The sequence below is a fragment of the Photinus pyralis genome, unplaced genomic scaffold (genome assembly GCF_008802855.1).
Source record: "Photinus pyralis isolate 1611_PpyrPB1 unplaced genomic scaffold, Ppyr1.3 Ppyr1.4_LG8, whole genome shotgun sequence".
Taxonomy (NCBI): Eukaryota; Metazoa; Arthropoda; class Insecta; order Coleoptera; family Lampyridae; genus Photinus; species Photinus pyralis.
The window spans coordinates 1,840,662-1,860,653 of NW_022170819.1; the positions used below are offsets into that span (position 1 = coordinate 1,840,662).

The 19,992-nt window shown below is 36.7% G+C and overlaps 1 protein-coding gene across 1 annotated transcript; it reads right to left on the bottom strand.

The window, feature by feature from the left end:
• Positions 1–943: 943 nt before the first annotated feature.
• LOC116179250 (zinc transporter 2-like) lies at positions 944–2,597 on the bottom strand. The gene is made up of 6 exons (XM_031498993.1): positions 2,284–2,597; positions 2,121–2,231; positions 1,770–2,070; positions 1,552–1,711; positions 1,264–1,504; positions 944–1,214 (listed from the first exon to the last, which is right to left on the bottom strand). The coding sequence occupies exons 1-6, from the start codon at positions 2,480–2,482 to the stop codon at positions 1,069–1,071; spliced, it is 1,158 nt and encodes a 385-aa protein (XP_031354853.1). The 5' UTR covers positions 2,483–2,597; the 3' UTR covers positions 944–1,068.
• Positions 2,598–19,992: the final 17,395 nt, after the last annotated feature.

The window sequence follows — 19,992 nt, forward strand, 5'->3', positions numbered from 1 at the left end:
AGTTGCGAATTTCACTTCAAGCCTTATTAATATGAAAGACCCAGTGGACTTGAAGGATAAATCAGTACAGGGCCGGATTTAGGTACAAGCAGAGTGCTTGTAGCCTTAGATCATATATGATCTAAGCTTATTGTAGCCCCCAACCCAAGGGGGCGCCCGACCCAGTTAAAATGTCGCATAGAGAAGGTTGTAAAATGATTTAATAGGTATGTTACTCTAACGTTTACTAAACCTTTTGTTTTGTTTTAAGGTAGAGATAAGGGTCCATCCCTACATCATGCTTGGGGATCTGCAAGCTGTAAATCCGGCCCCACATTGGGTAAACAAGATCTTATTGTTTTATTGTGCTTTCTCGTTGTTTTTGTTACTTCAACCCTTCAATTTTTTTAAATACTTAGTAGATAACCGAGTAAAGAATTCGGTCCTAACTGCCTATTGACTCGTTTATATCTCATTGTATTCTAATTAAAGGTCTCAACGAAAGGAACAGTTTTCTACCAACTACTGCCCTTCTTTCTGTCCCTGTACGGGTTAGGGGAAAGGGGGTGGGGTGGGGGAGCGGAACTACTTTTATCCTTCATGGTACTCTAATGGATGGTCTCAACGAAAGGAATTAATTTCTACCAACCATATAGCCCTCCTCCTCGACCTCTTATCGTGATCGGGTATATTCCCTTATACCTCAAGAACGGATTGTCGGAAGAGGATACTCACAAAGAGCGATTGAGACGTCTGCAAGAAATATATCCATTACTGATGTCAAAACAAAAGCTATTTCGGTTTAAAAAAATGCGCCAGAGTTGTGCCCAATTTATACTTGTTTTGATTCGCTCTCATAATGGCTTTGTGTATATACTAACGTGTTAAATACCTACCTGGATTAAGATTTAAGTTATAGCAAAAAGGAATAATCCATTATTTATTAATGGAAAAATAATCAGTAAACTTCAAATATATATAATTAACAGTTTTCTTAAAGTATTCTGTCGCTTCATCTCCTTCGTCTTGCTTCATTATCACTTAAAATGCGCATTTTGATACTATATGTACACAAAAAACAAGCTGCCTCTATTGTGCAGGTCCTCGACATTGATGGCAATTTTCCATTATCTCCTGGAATTCCTCTATTTGCAGAGTCATTTCGAAAAAATTGTATTTGTCGTGAATACATTTTGTTGCCACCATTAAAATACTTTGCGGATTGACTCCTGGCCCTATACAACCATGAAGACGGTTAAAGTTCAAATGTAGGTTGGTACTTACTTATTGCGATATGCGACGACAAAGCGATTTTATCTAAACTTAACGCCCATATCCTCAAGTTATGAACTCTTTCCACGCCTTCAATATTCAGAATTATGCTCATTACTTCATTAAAATCGATCCCTTTTGGCATTCCTTCCATTAAAACTAACAAAGTATCTTTAATAATTGTAAATGTTGTCAACAATACTAATATTGAAAATAGAAATGTGCAAATTGGATCAATAATGTCCCAATCCGGCTACAACCAAAATAGTCAAACAGTGTTCATATCACCAGAAACAATACCTTAAAATAGATGACTAGAGCTGCTACGAATACTCCAAAACTTTGAAGGAAATCTCCCAACACATGTATAAATGCTGCGCGAACGTTTATGTTTTCATTATGACTATGTCCGGCATGTCCTCCATGTGAGTGACCGTGTTGATGCAAAGTAAGACCCATACTAAAAACGAAATAGACCATTAATAAGTACCCTAACACTTCTCACTCACTGAAATTACATTATATTCACTATTACACCAATTCCAGAGGTTATTAACATTACTTTGGCATCAATATCAAAATTTTTCTCTATTAATCTTTCAACGGCAAGGTAAACCAAAACTCCAGTGACTACCCATATCATAAGCACCGATGTTAAAGCTCCGATTACTTCGGCCCTATACCACCCAAACGACATCTTCTTTGTAGCCGGTCTTGTGGCGACCCATAGCGAAAACAGTGATATCATAAAACTTGCAAAATCTGTCAGTAAATGAGCTGCATCTGTTGCTATTGCTAGACTGCTTGATATATAACCACCTTAAACGTGCAAATGTAAAATGACAACGTCATGTTGGATGAAAACTTACCTAAAGCTTCACCTATCATAAATATCACACAGAGCACACTGGCCACTATTAATTTTCGCCGCGCCCTTTTATCCACCTTTTCTGATCTGACTTGGTGGCAATGTTTGTTGACTGTAACACGTAAAATGTTTTTTTGGCGCATTAGCTATAGTACCAAACTCACCTAAATTTGTTGTATCTGAGTTTTCCCTGGCATGAGATATAGCGTTTAATTCTCCCGACTCTGATATTTCTCCTTCCAAGACCCTGCAGCATCCAGCACTAGGTTTCCCATGTACACAATAAATAACACGTTTGGGCGTTCCAGTAATACTGTACGGTATAGTGCCATAATTGCCGCCATCCTGAAAACTGTAAAACATCTGTAGAATATACGCAACCAAGTTTTTCTATAGCGCCGTTACACAATTACTTAGTCACACAATCTAATAAATTCCTGTAATGGAATGTTTTACAGCTTATTCTAAGATACAGTCACGGTGTGAGAAATTGAGTGAACGTCCTTAACATTGTGAACCCCGTCTTGCGATTATCACATCGTCCTATTTATAGCACAAAAAGATAGTTATCATCATTCACAGGACGCTTATCAATCTTGTCGTCACATTTGGAAATGTTTGGATTTTATGGGGAGGGGTTCATTTGCCGTCTCATTCGTCATTGTCACAGCCTAAATTATCCCTGGCATCCTTTGGGCATTTGAGCGCATACAATTAGATACTACGACGGAACAAACAGCGGGAACAAACAACGCTTCCACTGTCGTGGATTGTAACGTGATGGAATGGATGCTGGACTAGGACATTGAGTGAACAACCCCCACCTCACCTTTCCAGTACTTGAAAATAAAAGGCAAATTCAGTTCAAATAAAAAAGGTAGATGCTAACCATATTGTACTTCTGTGTGAGTGAAATTTGGTTCTACTTGAATAGTAGTTTGGTAGTAGTTTTTCGGCCTTTAAACCCTTTGGAAGTGTACCTACACATTGTTCGTATCTTTCCACTAGTTCAAAACATTGATATCACCTTACAATCATTCATTTAAGGAGCAAAGTTCAACAGTTTCCAATTTAGCATATTTATATCGTAATTGATAAATGGAGTAGAGTTAATAAAGTTGACTTAGGTGTGCTTCATAATATCGGTACAACTGTGAATTTCCTTGGATTACAACATGATCGCACAAATTCACATTCTTTAGTATCAAAGCAAAGATCAGTACGATCTTTGATCAGAGCAACTCTTCTACCAAAGACAGATTGGTTTTCTCGCAAAGGTTCTGTACAATTTCATTTTGTTTGGTTACGGTTACGGAAAGAAGCCTTTGTTATGTAGTAAAAAGGACAACACTTCTGCCAGAACGACAAACTAAACACTTCGCGGCAATAACACAATAATCGGGTGACATGCCCAACATGCAAGAGGTTCTTGGAGCAGTTTCGGAGCGTGAGGAACTGAAGGGTCTGTTTTAGGTCCCTACGGAGCTTTCGCTGACCTATTACGTAATAAAATGATGTCTCGCAAAAAAATGTATATTGAGAGTTGGGTGCCTGGTAGCAAAAATTCGACTTTGAGGTGCCATTTGATTGAAGTTAAAAGAAGTTAGATGGAGATACTCTTTACGTCACTTTACTTTTCCACAGAAGTACCTATATCTGGTGCGGTCACAGATGTGCCCCTTTGGCCTGTGACTGATGAATAGGTCCGGAACACAAGCAAAATCCCATAAGTGTGTACTCGTATAGTAGCGGACCTCATGAGGGATGTTATCAATCAAACTAGATGATAAACAGATTTTAATTTAGCTCAAAGGAGAAAAAACCTAAAACGGTTTACGGTATTAGAAAAGAAAAAGTGAGAAGATTAAAGTTGAGCTTTGATTAAGACTTTTTCTTTTCCCTTAACATAAACAGCATTGCCTAATTAGTAATTAACAATAAACAAACAAGCATATAATCAACTTGATTTCACAAGGTATTCGTCATTTCTCAAATAAATAATCGCAGCTTTCTCCACAATGGCTGTATGGGTTTCCCGTGATAAACTTCGTATAAAATTAAAATTTCAACCTTTTGTGGTGCTATCTCATTAAAGTGTTACCTACATGAACATGCTACAACCGGATGGAGATTTATCTACAGCACCCATCAGCCCATCACCCGTGGTTGGGTAACCCCTATACTGGTTATGTACCTATGCGGTATGCCCCTAACAGTGATTTAGATCTTTTTAGGACTAAGAATCCAGTAACTAAGACCATTGAATAAAAACACTATAAGAAGCCTAACGCTTATGGAAGAAAGCGCGACAAATCCCCTTGCACCCGCATTGGTTGTGATCACCGAACTATCTTTGCGGTAAATAGGAGGAAAGCAAATTCTCATTCTTCTCAGTTCAAGAATTGACACTATTGACAGTGTTTCCATTATATTCTCAGTTCAATCTCTGTCGCGCTTTATTTCCACGGGCTTAGGCTTCTTATAGTGTTTTTATTCAATGCTAAGACTAAGACTAAGAGGAACAGTGTAACATAATTAATGGCACCTTTATGGCTTAAACACACTTCTCTAAAAAATCTGCATGAGTTCAAAGCGTTAGAGCACTTTCTATAAGAATGCAGAAATAACTAATCCAAGACCTACGGCAAGGATGTTTCAGTTTTGTCTTAATTAATGAGCGAGTTATATAACATTTCACTAATTATTTTCCGTTATTGTTAGCTGTTTCAAAAAGTGTAACTATACTCGTTAATACCATAGAGTAATATAATACGTTAAGTAAAATTCCATTTGGGAATTTCTGAATTCCTTCACTCAACGATTAAACGCAATTTTCTCAGAATGTTTCCGTTTAATTTGTCCCTTGTAATAACCAATAATGTTGTGAATACATTTCATATAAATAAATTAATTGCCGAAATGCAAAGATTACTTATTGTTTCTAGAATTGTACAAAACTTTCAATTTTAATAAGTAAATATAATTGCATTGTATATTCAAACACCTATTATTGTTTTATTTTATGTTGACTTTTGCTATTTTTCCGCACCCATATAAGGGGAAGGAAAGTATTGCATTCGTTACAAAAAAGAACAGGCAAACATATCGCAAATAGTAAAACATGGTTCTTCGAGCCGGATAACGGCGTCAGTAATTGAAGAACTTTTCTTTATTGTTGGTTATGATAAGCTTTGCTGCAGTTAATTCTAAAAGAAGAAAGAAGGTTTTCGCCGTAATGCGAGTAGTAACTATAGCCATTGAATAATAACACTATTTTTATTCAGTGCTGTAGCGCATTTTCCATGAGTTGATGAATACTTCCCGATCTATTTATGTGTACGAAGGAAAATAAGTTATGGCATAAATATTCTTATAAATAAGAAACTTAACACCTGAGGTATAAAATATACCATACGTTTGCCTTTACTAGAAGCAGAGCTGGGTACTTCTCGCGAGCGTTCCGCTTGAAAAAGCGCTCCAAGCGGAAAAAGCGCTCGCGAGCACTTTTCGGGGCGACCGCTTGGTGCTCGATACTCGAGCGTTTACTTAAAGCGCTCGGCGCTCAAGCGCTTTTTTTCGCTCGTGAGCGTTTTTAACCGCCCTTAAGCGCTGAAGAATCAATTGCCGCTCGTGTGCGTTTTTTCCGCTCCCGAGCACTTTCCCCGAGCGCTCGCGATAAACTGCTCGAGCACTTTTAGGAGTGCTCGGAACTCGCAAGCGGTTTCGCTTTGCAAAACAACTCGATGCTCGCGAGCATTTTTGAGAAACTAAGAGAGCTCGTCGCGGATTTTAGAACGCTCGACCCAGCTTTGACTAGAAGAATCTTTGGTTAAAATTTCAAAAGATATTTACAAATGAGCAAGTTGACATTGCGCAGTTTACGCATGCGCACATTTGATTTTTATAATATGCTTGTCTTTATTAGAAACATCTGGGGTTAAATTTTCAAAAAATATCTCCATAAATAAAACAGTTGACAGTTGACCTACGTGTTACGTAAACTCTTCCTCGTCTTTTTTAAAAACGCACATTTTTCGCCATACTCTAAATAAAGTTGTTTTATCACAAACCGACTATTTTGGACCAAAATAAACTCTAAAGAGAGAAAAAATTTTACACGAAGAAAAACACCTGCAAATTATCAATTTACAAAGTCTGATCAATATAAATAAAAACCGTAATTCTCATATCTAATAATGGCCCACTTTCAATTGAAATAAAAGACGAACCATCTGTAGTGTAACCGGTCTTTCTCATAACCCAAAAAATTACAAAAAACTAAAATTATGCATGGCATCACAACATGCCAAAAGCAGCGTACGCGCATGTGCAGAAGTAAATTTCTTATTGGTGGACCGAACTGAAATTCCAACAGTAGTACCACCAAGCAAATCGTTATGAATCTCAAAAACCGATGCGCAAAAGAACGATATGTGTGCGACCATTTTTACTTTTAAAGGATAATGCAACGAGGGGATTTTTATTACGTAAACACGAAGTATTTACACAGCTTACTTACTGTGGTATTTATCCAACAGTTACTTTTGTAATTGTAATTTGTAGGGGTGAAATTGCTACAATACGAGTTCCAGTTCCTAGTGACGGAATTTCAATATTCACTTTTAAGTAGGTATTCAGTGTTATACAAGTGCTCTGAACAAGATAAATCTAATTGCACAAAATTTCTTTGTGTTTCCAACTTTTGTGGTGATGTCGTCAGAAACCAAGTATGTGTTTTATTACATACACATGTATACCTAACCAAACAAAATAAACGGAGCTACATTTTACGATAGGATATAATAGGATAGATATGGGAAAGCCAAAGTAATTACCTCAGCTTAGTTTTGCTTAAAACGCAGATCAGGTTAGTAAGGCAGTTGTGCTGCTAAAATTGACATTTGCTTACGGAAAATTGGATCGCGTGCACTTCGCAAAGACAAAATGAGCCTAAACAAGAATAGAGCAAATGTGTATAGCAGAAAATATAAACCATTTAACTTCTCACAAAAATCCGTGGCGTCCTTGAATAGTTTAGGAATAATAAGTATTTATAATGTACTTCCGCATTGAAGTCTGTGTCGATTAGAAGTTGGTTACGTTGACCGATCTCCGAGGTCATCCTGTGGTGTTGAAAAATGTATAGACGGGAAGATTCGAACCTTTCATCTTTGAACTCGAAGTGGGAACCCTATTCCACTAAGCTACCGCTAAGTCTATTGTATTTATACAAAGTTTGGGGTAAGGGGTTTTATGTTTTTATGCGTATTTCATAGATGGTATGAATGAAACTGGATTGCTTATTGATGTTTACCGCCGGGGGCGTGAGAACATTTTGCCGCACTGGCAGTACTCGCCGGTGGGCATTCGTGCAGAAGCCTTGGGTACAGGGAAATGGGAAAGCTTTGGAAGGGGTATAGTGTGGGAATGTGGAAATATTTCGAATAACGTGGAAATGGCCCTAGCTGTACATACATGCCAGATACTGCGGCACTAGTGCATTTTGTGGGAATTTATGGAAGATCGTGAAAATTAACTCGACGTGTGGTTGGAAACCGCGGATCTAAAAACATTTTTTTCTATTTCGGTGTCACAATGATGATTTTGTACAACTGTTTTCGGCCGAAAACAGTTGTACAAAGACAGTGATTATAGTCGTTTTTTTTTTGGTAACTCATCTCTTAAGTTGGCAGTTACTAGTTAGTACAAGTAGGTACTTCGTTGGGTACTTCCATGTTTGAACTTCAAAATGTCAGTCTTACTACGCTGCCAACCTAAAACTTAACGGCATAAAAAGTGTTCCCAACATAAAACATGTTAGTTCTAATGTTCCCTATAGTTTCTGATAATGATTTTTTTAATTAAATTAAAGCACCGAAATAGAAAAAATAGTATGAAAAACGCGTGTTACAATGCTTTATTGTAATACTCCTATCTTGCGGACACTCGTGGCTACGCTTCGCGTCGCCACTCGTGCCACAAGATAGTCGTATTACAATAGGTCGCATTGTAACACGGTGTGTTGCTTCCAATCAGAATGAAAGTGTTGGTCTGTTGGAGGTTCGTCAGTTCATTTCATTTTCTGCGAGCGTGTCGTCAATGGCCACTGTTTGGTCGGGATGTTGCTCCTCAATTGTTGCCTCTTGAGAAGTGGTGACGTGCGAATCATTCTTCATATGCTTCGTTTCCAAATCTGAACGCCGAGAGCTCCACACTACCCAGTATTCATGAGACACTCCCATATTAGGGCACGGCAAGAGATCTCAAGACGTTGCTTTCTACAATTTCAAGCTAATTCCGCGTCAGGAACGCTCAATCATTTCAAAAACTAATTGACCAAACGGTGCTCCCCGGTTACCTACGGAAATGATCTACCTCGACGACATCATTATGTACTCCTGTACCTGACCATTGTCCACCGACAAGCACCAGCCGGGCATGACAACCCTATCCTACCTAGGGCACAAGATTTCCGCCGAGGCTTCCCAGGTCTTAGCATCTGGTTGAGGGATTACGTATCCCGCTGAGCGGCACTACAGATCCCACTGAACGACCTCTCAAACAAAATTTTTCGTCTGCACCGCCGCGGCAGACCGAGCCTTCCAGGATATGAAAACCGACCATTCGTCCAGCAGCAAAAGAATCGCCAGCGTACCGTATCAACAAGGCGAACCAGGAGGAAAGCAGATCATTAGCTACGCGAGTGCATACCCGACCCCAGCACACTCCAGGTACCATGAAAACGGATAATAGCAAACGTGGAAGTAGCAACTCTCACAGACCGACCCACAGACGAAACCCAGAGAAAGTTCCTGCGAGAACACGTCGTAATAGAGGGGTACCTACATCGAAACGGCAAACAAGGGCCACATCTCCTCGTCCCGACACCGAGGAGCTGAAGAAACCGCAAAGGTCGCCGCGTAATACTATTCCCCGCAGGAAATAAACTGTGGAACCACCAGAATTTCAATTCTGAGCTGGACAAATCACCCCATCCGACTACTGAGGCTGGTAGTTGCAGTTCACCTTAACATTTTTCGGGCGTCTTAATTGTTTCTTCAATTATATTGTAAATATATTACGGGTCCGTGTGGCGCAGCCGCAGTGGAGTTAAAGCGACTGCGGTACTAAGGGTCCCTGGTTCGAATCCGAATTCAGCATGGATATTTGTAAATGTATAGCGGGTTTGGTTGGTGGTGCATCCTTGTCCGAAACCCGCCCGCGCCCACTTAAAAATAAAGGCCATAAATAAAATAAAATAAATAAAGCGTCAAAATTGAACCTCTGCGGAAGTTAAACACATACAAAAATCGTCTCGACCAAAATTATTTAGATTTTTTTCTTAAATCATGTTCTAAACATCAAAATTCGACCTGGGAGCGCCAAGGCGATTTTCGATTTATTTTTCCGGTATCTCAAACCGTTTAGGACCTATTCAGGATCCGGTTTCCAACCACACGCCGCCGTAGGGTTAATTCCCACGTTCTTCGATGCACTAGTGCCCTCCTAACTATCTGACATGCACAAGCGGGGTCATTCCCACGCTTCTATTTATAGCACATAAAATTCTTGGTAACCATAAAACCGTAATTTTGTGTATGATCTTTTCCCGTTTCTACGCGTGTTCTGTTCTATCATTGATTGAAGAGATGCAGCGGTAGCTAGTGGAATAAGGCCCACGCTTCGAGTTCAAAGATCGAAGGTTCAAGTCCTCCCGTCTACAAATTTTTCAACACCACAGTATGACCTAGGTCCTCGGTCAGGGGTTTTCAAAGTCGGGGTCGTGGGCTGATTTCTTAGGGTCGCGGCCTGTTTTCATAATAATTGAATTATTGAAAAGAAAGAATAGAAAAGGATAAGCAATAAAACGAATAAGCGCAATTTGGGGGTGGGGCGGAGCGGAGCGATGAGGCGGGAGGAGATATGTGATTTGGTTGCCTTCATAGACCATCCCATTTTATTGAAAGAATCAGTTGAAAAGACTCTTTGCCGTTCACGACAAGCGGCAACGTATCTATGTGAACAAGGCTTGTCAATCTGAGTTGCGGTCAAAACCCAAGGCACCGATTGGATCCGCAGCATGATTTGCGATGTGCCTCGACTAAAAACTTTCGCCCCAGAATTACTGAATTGGTGAATCAGATGACGTAACGCCATGGTGCTGCTATAATTTTTTTCGAGATTTTTTTAATTATTTACTTAGTATTTTTTAGTGCTCTGTTTTTTTGTTTTACTTTTACTATGCTTTTTGTATAAGTTTCTGAATAAATTACTTAAATTTGAATTGATGCATTTTTGCTGCTCATTTGTTTATACAGGGTGTCAATTTTAAAACTTGCAGTCGGCCATATTTTCCAAACTAAAGAAGATATTGAAAATCGCACAAAACCGTTTCGGGGGTATCGAGGGGGAACCAGAATAACGTTATGAGTGACAACCCCCTTAATCCCCAGCCCCCCTCTTCAAAAATCCTAAATGGCAACCCTATACTTGTGACACATCATTGGAAAGCTACTAAAAAATGCTTTCCAGTGGTACCAATAAGTCAATATTCATTAAGACAATTTAACAAAAATTTAATAATTAACAAAAAAAAACTAAATGTTGACATTGAGGGATTTATGGCAAATTGGCCAAGAACTTCAACCTGAGCTGCTTCATTAAGCAGTTTTGCTTTTGGTCGCTTTCTTTTTTATTGATAACAGATCCCGTTTCTTCGAATTTAGAGACCAAATCTTGAACATAGGCATGGCTTAATTTTTATTTTTTTTTGTTAATTATTAAATTTTTGTCAAATTGTTTTAATGAATATTGGTTTTATTGGTACCACTGGAAAGCATTTTTCAGTAGCTTTCCAAACGAAGTGTCGCAAGTATGGGGTTGCCATTTAGGATTTTTGAAAAGGGGGGACGAGGGGGTTAAGAGAGGGTGGTGACTCATGACGTCATTCTGGTTCCCCTTCGATACCCCCGAAACGGTTTTACGCGATTTTCAATATCTTCTTTAGTTTGGAAACTATGACCGACTGCAAGTTTTAAAATTGACACCCTATATATCTTATAGAAATAGGCTATTTTGTCTGTGCATTGTGCGAAAAATTTTTGAAGGTCGTGACGGCTTTTGCAACTTTAAATTAGGGTCATGATCAAAAAAGTTTGGGAACCTCTGTCCTAGGTGATGCAATGGAAGTAACTCCCAATGGACTAACGTCGTACCAAAATATGGGATGCCCCAACTTTACTACGGAAATATGCGAGATGGTTGCAGTGCCAGCACCATATAGCCCTCGAAAACGTCCCAAATTAATTCCTCCCGTAAGTGAATAACGCAGTTTTTCTCTTATCGAGCGAAACAATGATGTGTGTACGCAACGCTGATTTTTAATTTCACTTTTATGATCATTTTATAGGTTTCTCAAAAATGTTACATTACGTCCCACTTAGTTCCATAAATATGCTGATTTAGTTTATGATAACTAACTTTTCTATTTATACATCGTTACAACAACGTGATTATGATTATATTAATCAATAGGACCTGATGGGAATTTGGGTCTAGAAAATTTCAGTAGAGTAGTGCCTTCAGTCCATGACCTACAGAAGTGAAATGTTTTCACCAAGAAGATACGTGGGTAAATGCAAAAAATCGAAAAAATCGCTTTAATGGGTGAGTGAAATCGAAAACCCAAACACGAGCCTACGTGCGTTTTCGTCTATCTACACTGATAAGAAAATTACCCATTAACGTTACACAATACCTTCACCAATATTAGAGTACATGTAAAAAGAAAATAAAGTACCTATGTGTGGTTTCTCGATACTAAAACAATATAAATTAAAATTACTAATTTTAATCATAAATTCAATTTTAAATATGTGGTAAAAACAGTTCAAAAAATGAATTAATTTTTATTGTCGTAAAAATAATAATAAATCCTTGACGCCTTAGCGAATTATTTTGAATTTATTGTTAAGCGACAACTGTCCAAATTCGAATTATCAATGGAAACAATTTTGAATACTTTTTTACACGTTTCTGCCCTTCCAGTATAAGTCTTCAAATCAGAATGCAAAGCAAAACCATAGATAAGTGTAAAACCATCGCACATTTTCTTTTTCACAGTGAGGTGAAAGCATTTCCTGCGCGTATTTTATCACATCAATGAAGTAACAAACAACGAGTTAATCTCCATATAAGATTTATTGGACATTTTATAGATCTCCTCTCCAAAAAATTAACACATTTTAGAACTCACTATTCTGACTTAAGTGTCAAAATTAAAATTTTACTGTATCTATCACAATTTCATTGACGTACACGTTTGGTAACATTGTTGAGGGAATCCCTAAAATATACTATATTTTAGTTAAAACCACTCATTCGACAAATACTTGCAAATAACATCGTAAAAAGTACCTTTGGCAGTCATATTGACAGTTAAATCATGAATGTGAGAAAGTGTGCATTTTTAATTAAGCAAAAAGAATCTGAAGACTGTCTGTCTGGTTCATCATACAATCGTACCATAAATAATGCATACACATTGAAACAAGTTAAAAAGTAATCGTAAACGATTTACATAAAGCGCATTTCCACTTGCATTCATTTCCCATTTGTAAGATGCAACTTCTGTTAAAATCGTAAAAATCCGCCCACAAATATGAAAGATAGCGTTGCACATGGGCAATCCATTGTTGACGTGCTACTTCAATTTCAGTTTATGCGAAGAATTTTATTTCAATGCTTTTCTAAATAAGAAAGTTGGAACTGCGCATGCACAAACCTAAATTTTAAAACTAATGTTAGATTTTCCTTTGTTCCAAGCGCCTAAGTATCAAATTTCACTTAAATAGTTCCATAGATAAAAAAGTTGGCACGGCGCATGCGCAAAATAAAATTTTGAAATTGGCGTTTGATTTTCCTTTATCCCAAGTGCCTATGTATCAAATTTCGTTTAAATTCTTCCATAAATAAAAAAAGTTGGCACTACGCATGCGCAAAACCAAATTTTGAAATTGGCGTTTGATTTTCCTTTATTCGAAGTGCTTCTGTATCAAATTTCGTTAAAATTTTTCCATAAATAAAAAAGTTGGCACTGCGCATGCGCAAAACCAAATTTTGAAATTGGCGTTTGATTTTCCTTTATTCGAAGTGCTTATGTATCAAATTTCGTTTAAATTCTCCCATAAATAAAAAAGTTGGCACTGCGCATGCGCAAAACCAAATTTTGAAATTGGCGTTTGATTTTCCTTTATTCGAAGTGCCTATGAATCAAATTTCGTTTAAATTCTTCCATAAATAAAAAAGTTGGCACTGCGCATGCGCAAAACCAAATTTTGAAATTGGCGTTTGATTTACCTTTATCCCAAGTGCCTATGTATCAAATTTCGTTTAAATTCTTCCATAAATAAAAAAGTTGGCACTGCGCATGCGCAAAACCAAATTTTGAAATTGGCGTTTGATTTTCCTTTATCCCAAGTGCCTATGTATCAAATATCGTTTAAATTCTTCCATAAATAAAAAAGTTGGCACTGCGCATGCGCAAAACCAAATTTTGAAATTGGCGTTTGATTTTCCTTTAGCCCAAGTGCCTATGTATCAAATTTCGTTTAAATTCTTCCATAAATAAAAAAGTTGGCACTGCGCATGCGCAAAACCAAATTTTGAAATTGGCGTTTGATTTTCCTTTATTTGAAGTGCCTATGTATCAAAATTTCGTTTAAATTCTTCCATAAATAAAAAAGTTGGCACTGCGCATGCGCAAAACCAAATTTTGAAACTGGCGTTTGATTTTCCTTTATTCCAAGTGCCTATGTATCAAATTTCGTTTAAATTCTTCCATAAATAAAGAAGTTGGCACTGCGCATGCGCAAAACCAAATTTTGAAATTGGCGTTTGATTTTCCTTTATCCCAAGTGCCTATGTATCAAATTTCGTTTAAATTCTTCCATAAATAAAAAGTTGGCACTGCGCATGCGCAAAACCAAATTTTGAAACTGGCGTTTGATTTTCCTTTATTCCATGTGCCTATGTATCAAATTTCGTTTAAATTCTTCCATAAATAAAAAAGTTGGCACTGCGCATGCGCAATACCAAATTTTGAAATTGGCGTTTGATTTTCCTTTATCCCAAGTGCCTATGTATCAAATTTCGTTTAAATTCTTCCATAAATAAAAAAGTTGGCACTGCTCATGCGCAAAACCAAATTAAGAAATTGGCGGTTGATTTTCCTTTATTCCAAGTGCATATGTATCAAATTTCATTCAAATACTTTTATAAGTAAAAAAGTTTGCAATTCGGTTTATAAATGGTCGAGATGCGAAAGGGCACTGTGAATTTTGAATCGATTCGATTCAACTTTTGGCGTTGCGTATTATATGGCTAAAGCTATGCCCATATTGAATTTCATGCAATTCAGTTCATAACTAACGGAGATGTAAAAGCGAATCGAACATTTCTAAACAAAGTTATCGTTCACACGGACAGATAGATGGACAGACAGACAAAGGAACAGACGGAGAGATCAACCGGCAGGCGAGAGATAGCAATGCAAAATTATAAACGATCTCTAGGATCGTTAATAAACGGCAAAAGTGTAAAATTATGGAACATGTAAAAAACGTTTTTTTGTTTTTTTTGCAATAACTTTTTTTGTAAGCGGTACAGAAAAAATTCCTTCCTTGGTACAAGACTCGACACCATAACGAACCAAATAGCGAAAAAAGTAGAACAATAACTCTTAAGATAAAGAACTAGTAGCGTCGCAAAACGAGCGGACGGACGGACGGACGGACGGACAAAGTGGCCACAATAGCGCATTTTTTTTTATTTTTGTGGAAATGCGCTAAAAATTAATTGTTACATTTTTACCAGTGCCGTAGACAATAAAATTTATTTTCTCGAAGAGGAGTTTCTCTTTCTAAAGGTAAGTTCATAGCTCTCCGTTCATACGTTTCCGTTTGTCCGTTAGCCAATCAGAAGGCAGCAAATTTTTAAATCGTACGTCGTCCGTTTACGACGGAAAAGTTGGTTGAAGTTGAACATTTACGTTTCCGTTGGTCCGTTTTTAACAAGAGTGAGGTTATGTTTGGTACGTTAACAGTGTTCGCCTATTCGTTCTTCACGGTGATATTCAGATAGCAACGTGTTCTTATTTTCGTACCATTTTTTCATACTGAAAATCACGGAGGGTACAATACAAAATAAAATTTAGGTTATTGTTATACGTTGCAAATGTACAATGTGGACGGATTGCTATGAACCTTAACAAAATGTACTATCCGTTTGACGGATCAACGCAACGGATGAACGGAGAGCTATGAACCCACCTTAACTCCTGTAAATGTAACTATCTCGTTACACGTTGCAAGTCTGAGCTTTACGGAACTTTTCAACCCTGGATCACTGGTCCATCGATAAACCATCCAAAAATACTGAGGGAAGAATTTCTATACATGAATATAATTTCTGTAGAGTTGATAAAGGAGATATGGCTCTGAGAATTGTTGGGTCAGATGGGTTTCATTTCCAGTGATTATTTTGCTCATTTTCCGTATGTAAAAAACTACGTGAGAACTCATAGGTAGGTATACCTGCTCTGTTGTCATCCCCATCGTTGATAGCCCACCCCAATTATTATTCCTGATTGGCACATTTGTGCATTTTCGGCTTGAATTAGCAGTAAGGCAAATTTTCTAAAATGCCAGTGACGGAGACGGGAGCAGGAACGGTAACGACTCTGGTGTTACCAAAATTTATACCGGAGGCCGTTACATTGCATCACGCTCAGACGATTTAGAATTTTGGGAATGCTGTCAACCGCTAATGAAGAAATACGTTCGTAAGTTTTAATGAGAGGTCTTCCTTCATTCGGCACAAAATAAAAACCCAGTAGAATTTGCAAATAGAATATAGATACCGGGTGATCCCTTAGGATCGCTTCAATCTTTCTCACTTTTCAACGTGGTGTAACTTATGATTTATTCCAACGGTATGCCATCATGCATTCACTATGATTGTTAAATCTTTAAGCACGAAATTCAAAGGATCCTCAACTATGAAGGATCACCGGGTACAAATAATTAACGTTAAATAAAAAAGCGGACTATCATAATAAATGCATACTAATCTCAGAACTGTGTGTGCCGTTAAGTCACTGTTTTCTACTTATTGTTAAATATAATATCAAAAGAGACGCCGTGACAGAATTCAGCATTGTATTGTGTGATTAATTAATCTCTTTGTGTGCCAAAATTTAATGCCTGCTACATTCAAAATGGTTATGCCTACTTTTCAACAAAACCATAACGTCACAGTAATCTTTTATTATAGTAAGACATGGTGATAAAAATAACATATGCCCCGAAGTGGAATATTTATATTACACCTATGTACCTACCAATATCACCAGTGTAGTAGAGTAGATGATACCTACCTACATATGATTTACTTAATTTTTAATAAAAGTACCTACGCGCGATCGAGCGAGGATAAAATTGTACCTATAATTTTTTGGTTCCTTTTAAAGAGCACTTGCAGCATCTGTCCGTGTACATACTTTTACCAGAATCAATGTAAATTGACGTCGAAAGCGAAACTCTATTTAAATAGATATGAAAATAACTTGCTAAAGTAACTTTGTGGAGAGAAATATAGTAGGTAATTAATAAACTTTTTACAAATCAATACTCGAGTGCTCCTATATGACGCTAGAGGCGGCGGCGCTCGCGACGACGCGAATTGTTCCACGTAGCGTAGCCATAATTACATGTGCAGACGATTACTTCACTTACCATTTCCTAAATCCTCTCTGACAGACAGAGCGCATAACACACAATACGCTATATCGAAATACGGAAACATTTTTAACTTAATCACTTGATTAGCAATATCCAAAAACGATTCCGGATCCATTTTTCAAATTTTAATGTAACGTCCCGCTCGCTAAACCCGTTGTACACTAAAATACTAGCTCAAAACTACATATGGCGTCGCGCCAGATTTCTACTGCTATTTAAGATATTTTATGTTTAGCGCTGTGTATACCTACATATTCATACAACAATGCTCACTTTATTTTTAGTCCAAATTCGTAGCGTTTAATTATTATATCATACAATACTTCTTTTATAGACATTATATTGCTGCGGTTTTTTAGTTACTATTTTGGAAACGGTATAATTAGCCTTAGCCGGCCTTGTCGGGCACCATAGATAGATGTTATAATATAGCCATATAGGTACCTATGCCTTTCTCGTTTTTAGAGCATTGTTTATCAGTTTATCATCTGTGATGTGAATGATGTGATATAAAAGAAGCGTTTAAAGGAGGTGAAGGAACGCATATAAAAGAAAACGTGAAGGGGGCATGAAGATATACAGTGAATACAATGAAAAAAACTTGAATATCGGCGAAGCCCTTGGAGCAAAGGGTCAACTATGGGGTATCGTTGTACTCCAAATTCGACGTAGAATCCGAAAATGTAGAAAAAATAGGGTGTCCCTATTTAAAATAACAAAGTTGATGGCTACTTCCGGTATTTCCGGAAGTGGCGCCATTTTGAAAATATTTTAGTTCAATTCATCATGTGCCAAAACCCTTAAAGGACTTATCAGTTTAGCTTAATTTTCAAAGGTTTTCCATATCTTTCTAACTGACGCTCGTCAAGAATGACCCTGTATAATTCGCATATTTTCCGCGGTCTTACAACTTCGAAATCAAACAATGAGTTTTTTCGGCCCACCCTACTATTTAACCACTCATTTCAATTTTTTAAAAAATTTGCAGCTTGATGTCCAAGTCCAATGTAATTTTTTTTCTGAAACTACCTACCTACTTTAAAGATAACAATTTTCGTCTGTAAAAAGGGTAAAGAAAATGTGATCTTAAATAAACACTGAAATCGTGACAAGTTTTTGTAATATATATATATACTTATTATTAGGTACTTATGAAGATTGTGAAAGCCCTGAAATTTAGTTGGTGTACATTTAACGCGTAAACAAAGCAAGCAAAGTCAAAAGGAGCTGTACTCTCGCGACATTTGATTAATACTTACAGCCCAACAATTAGTTAACAAAATAGTTTGTGGAATTATCAAGTTTAAGCAGTGGTTAACAAAGATAGTACATGCATTTACACAAAGTTGGTTACACTCAGGGTTAAAAACAAATCTTAGGTCTAATATGTGTCAGGTAAGCAGGTACCTAAATGCTGAGAAAGGGCCTTGTAGGCAAATTCAACTAACGACAAAATATGTGGAATTAGCGAATCACAACTCATTTATCGTACATAGATTCTAAACCGAAATGGTTTTGATGAGCAGAATCTCACTACCGAGATATGTAAAACTCGCCCCTAATTCGGGTTTTCGAACCTGCAGTTGAATGTTGAACTCGAATCACGGAATTAGATATCGTAACACAGTTTTTGCCACCCCCGTCGTGACTGCTTCATTCACGGAGAAAATGTTAATTTACAAACAAGTCAATGCGCATACATACATCAAAACAATTCGATAATTTTCACATGTTTAAAAGAATGATCAAAATTTATATGAATATTACCTGTAGTCAAGACCATGTAATGAAAACTTAAACATAAATTAAGGAAACATTACACCAAAAAGAAACACGATTTCAAACAAAAGAATAACGGTATCAAATATGTGATTCGGCATACGGTTAAATCAAGTCAATTTCAAAAACAATATTGAAACTCACAAAAAATATGGAACCTCTCAAGAGTGATGCAGTTTAGCTTAGATCATACATTGATCTAACGGGTTTAGACTTACGCAAAAGTCCAAAAATGTGATTTATAACTCACTTATTTGTGTAAATATCAAAACAGTAGGTATACTAGTTGTAAAAAATAGTCTCTTACTAAGGGGATATTTTTATATTTTCCATGACCTGCCTATAGACCACAGTTTGTTTTTTCAAATAGTATATTTTTGTACCAATAAATTCCATATTTTTTTCTAATTAGAAAAATGTATGTTTGATAAGAAAAATGGAGATAAATAGGGAAAACTGTTATTCCGTCCTGAAAATATGGATTAAACAAAAGTAGGCTGTGGAATATACCTATGTAGTTCAATGGTTTTCCCTATTTATGTCAAATTTGTTCTTATCAAGCATACTGATAACTATATATTATCCTAATTAGAAAGAAAAATAAGGAATTTATTGGTGCAGAAGATATACATTCCATTTGAAAAAACAAAATTTTGGAACTAAGCAGGCTATGGAAAATATAAATACCTCTGACTACTTAGATTTTTTTACCACCTTTATTATTTATACACGGATTTGTAATTTATTTTGAAGGTATAAAAATCCTACTATAAGCAGGAAGGCAGAATGGAAACTTGCAAATCCTAGATAATATTTCTGTAGATGTAAAACGGAATTATATGGATTACGGATAACAATTTCTGGTCCCATCAATTCATAGAAGTATAGACATGATCATAACTTAATATCGCACAAATTTCGCATTTTACCAGTATCACAATAAATAATGAAGTGCACTCATCTTAATCAATCTGTTAATTTCCTGTTAAATTTATTTAATTTTTATTGTATCAGAAAACTACTTAAATATAAGTAGAATATACAAATTGACAACAAATTATACATATTAAACTCACAAAATATGACCTTTCACATCATCTACTATAGTTACAATTGAACGCTACATTTCAGAAACTATAAAAATATACCAACCTTTCACTGTACAAAATATACAAACCTTTCAACAACAATTATTCTTAACAAAAGATAACAACGTTATATAAATAGAAATGCATGTATGCCATTGTATATTATATCCGTATATATATGATTATATCACACATGTATACAGTTTAT

Coding starts and splice junctions, on each gene's coding strand:
- LOC116179250 (XM_031498993.1), bottom strand. CDS start 2,482: ATGTTTTACAGTTTTCAGGATGGCGGCAATTATGGCACTATACCGTAC. Junction 2,232..2,283: donor CTCAGATACAACAAATTTAG/GTGAGTTTGGTA, acceptor TACGTGTTACAG/TCAACAAACATTGCCACCAA. Junction 1,712..1,769: donor GGTGTAATAGTGAATATAAT/GTAATTTCAGTG, acceptor TTTCGTTTTTAG/TATGGGTCTTACTTTGCATC.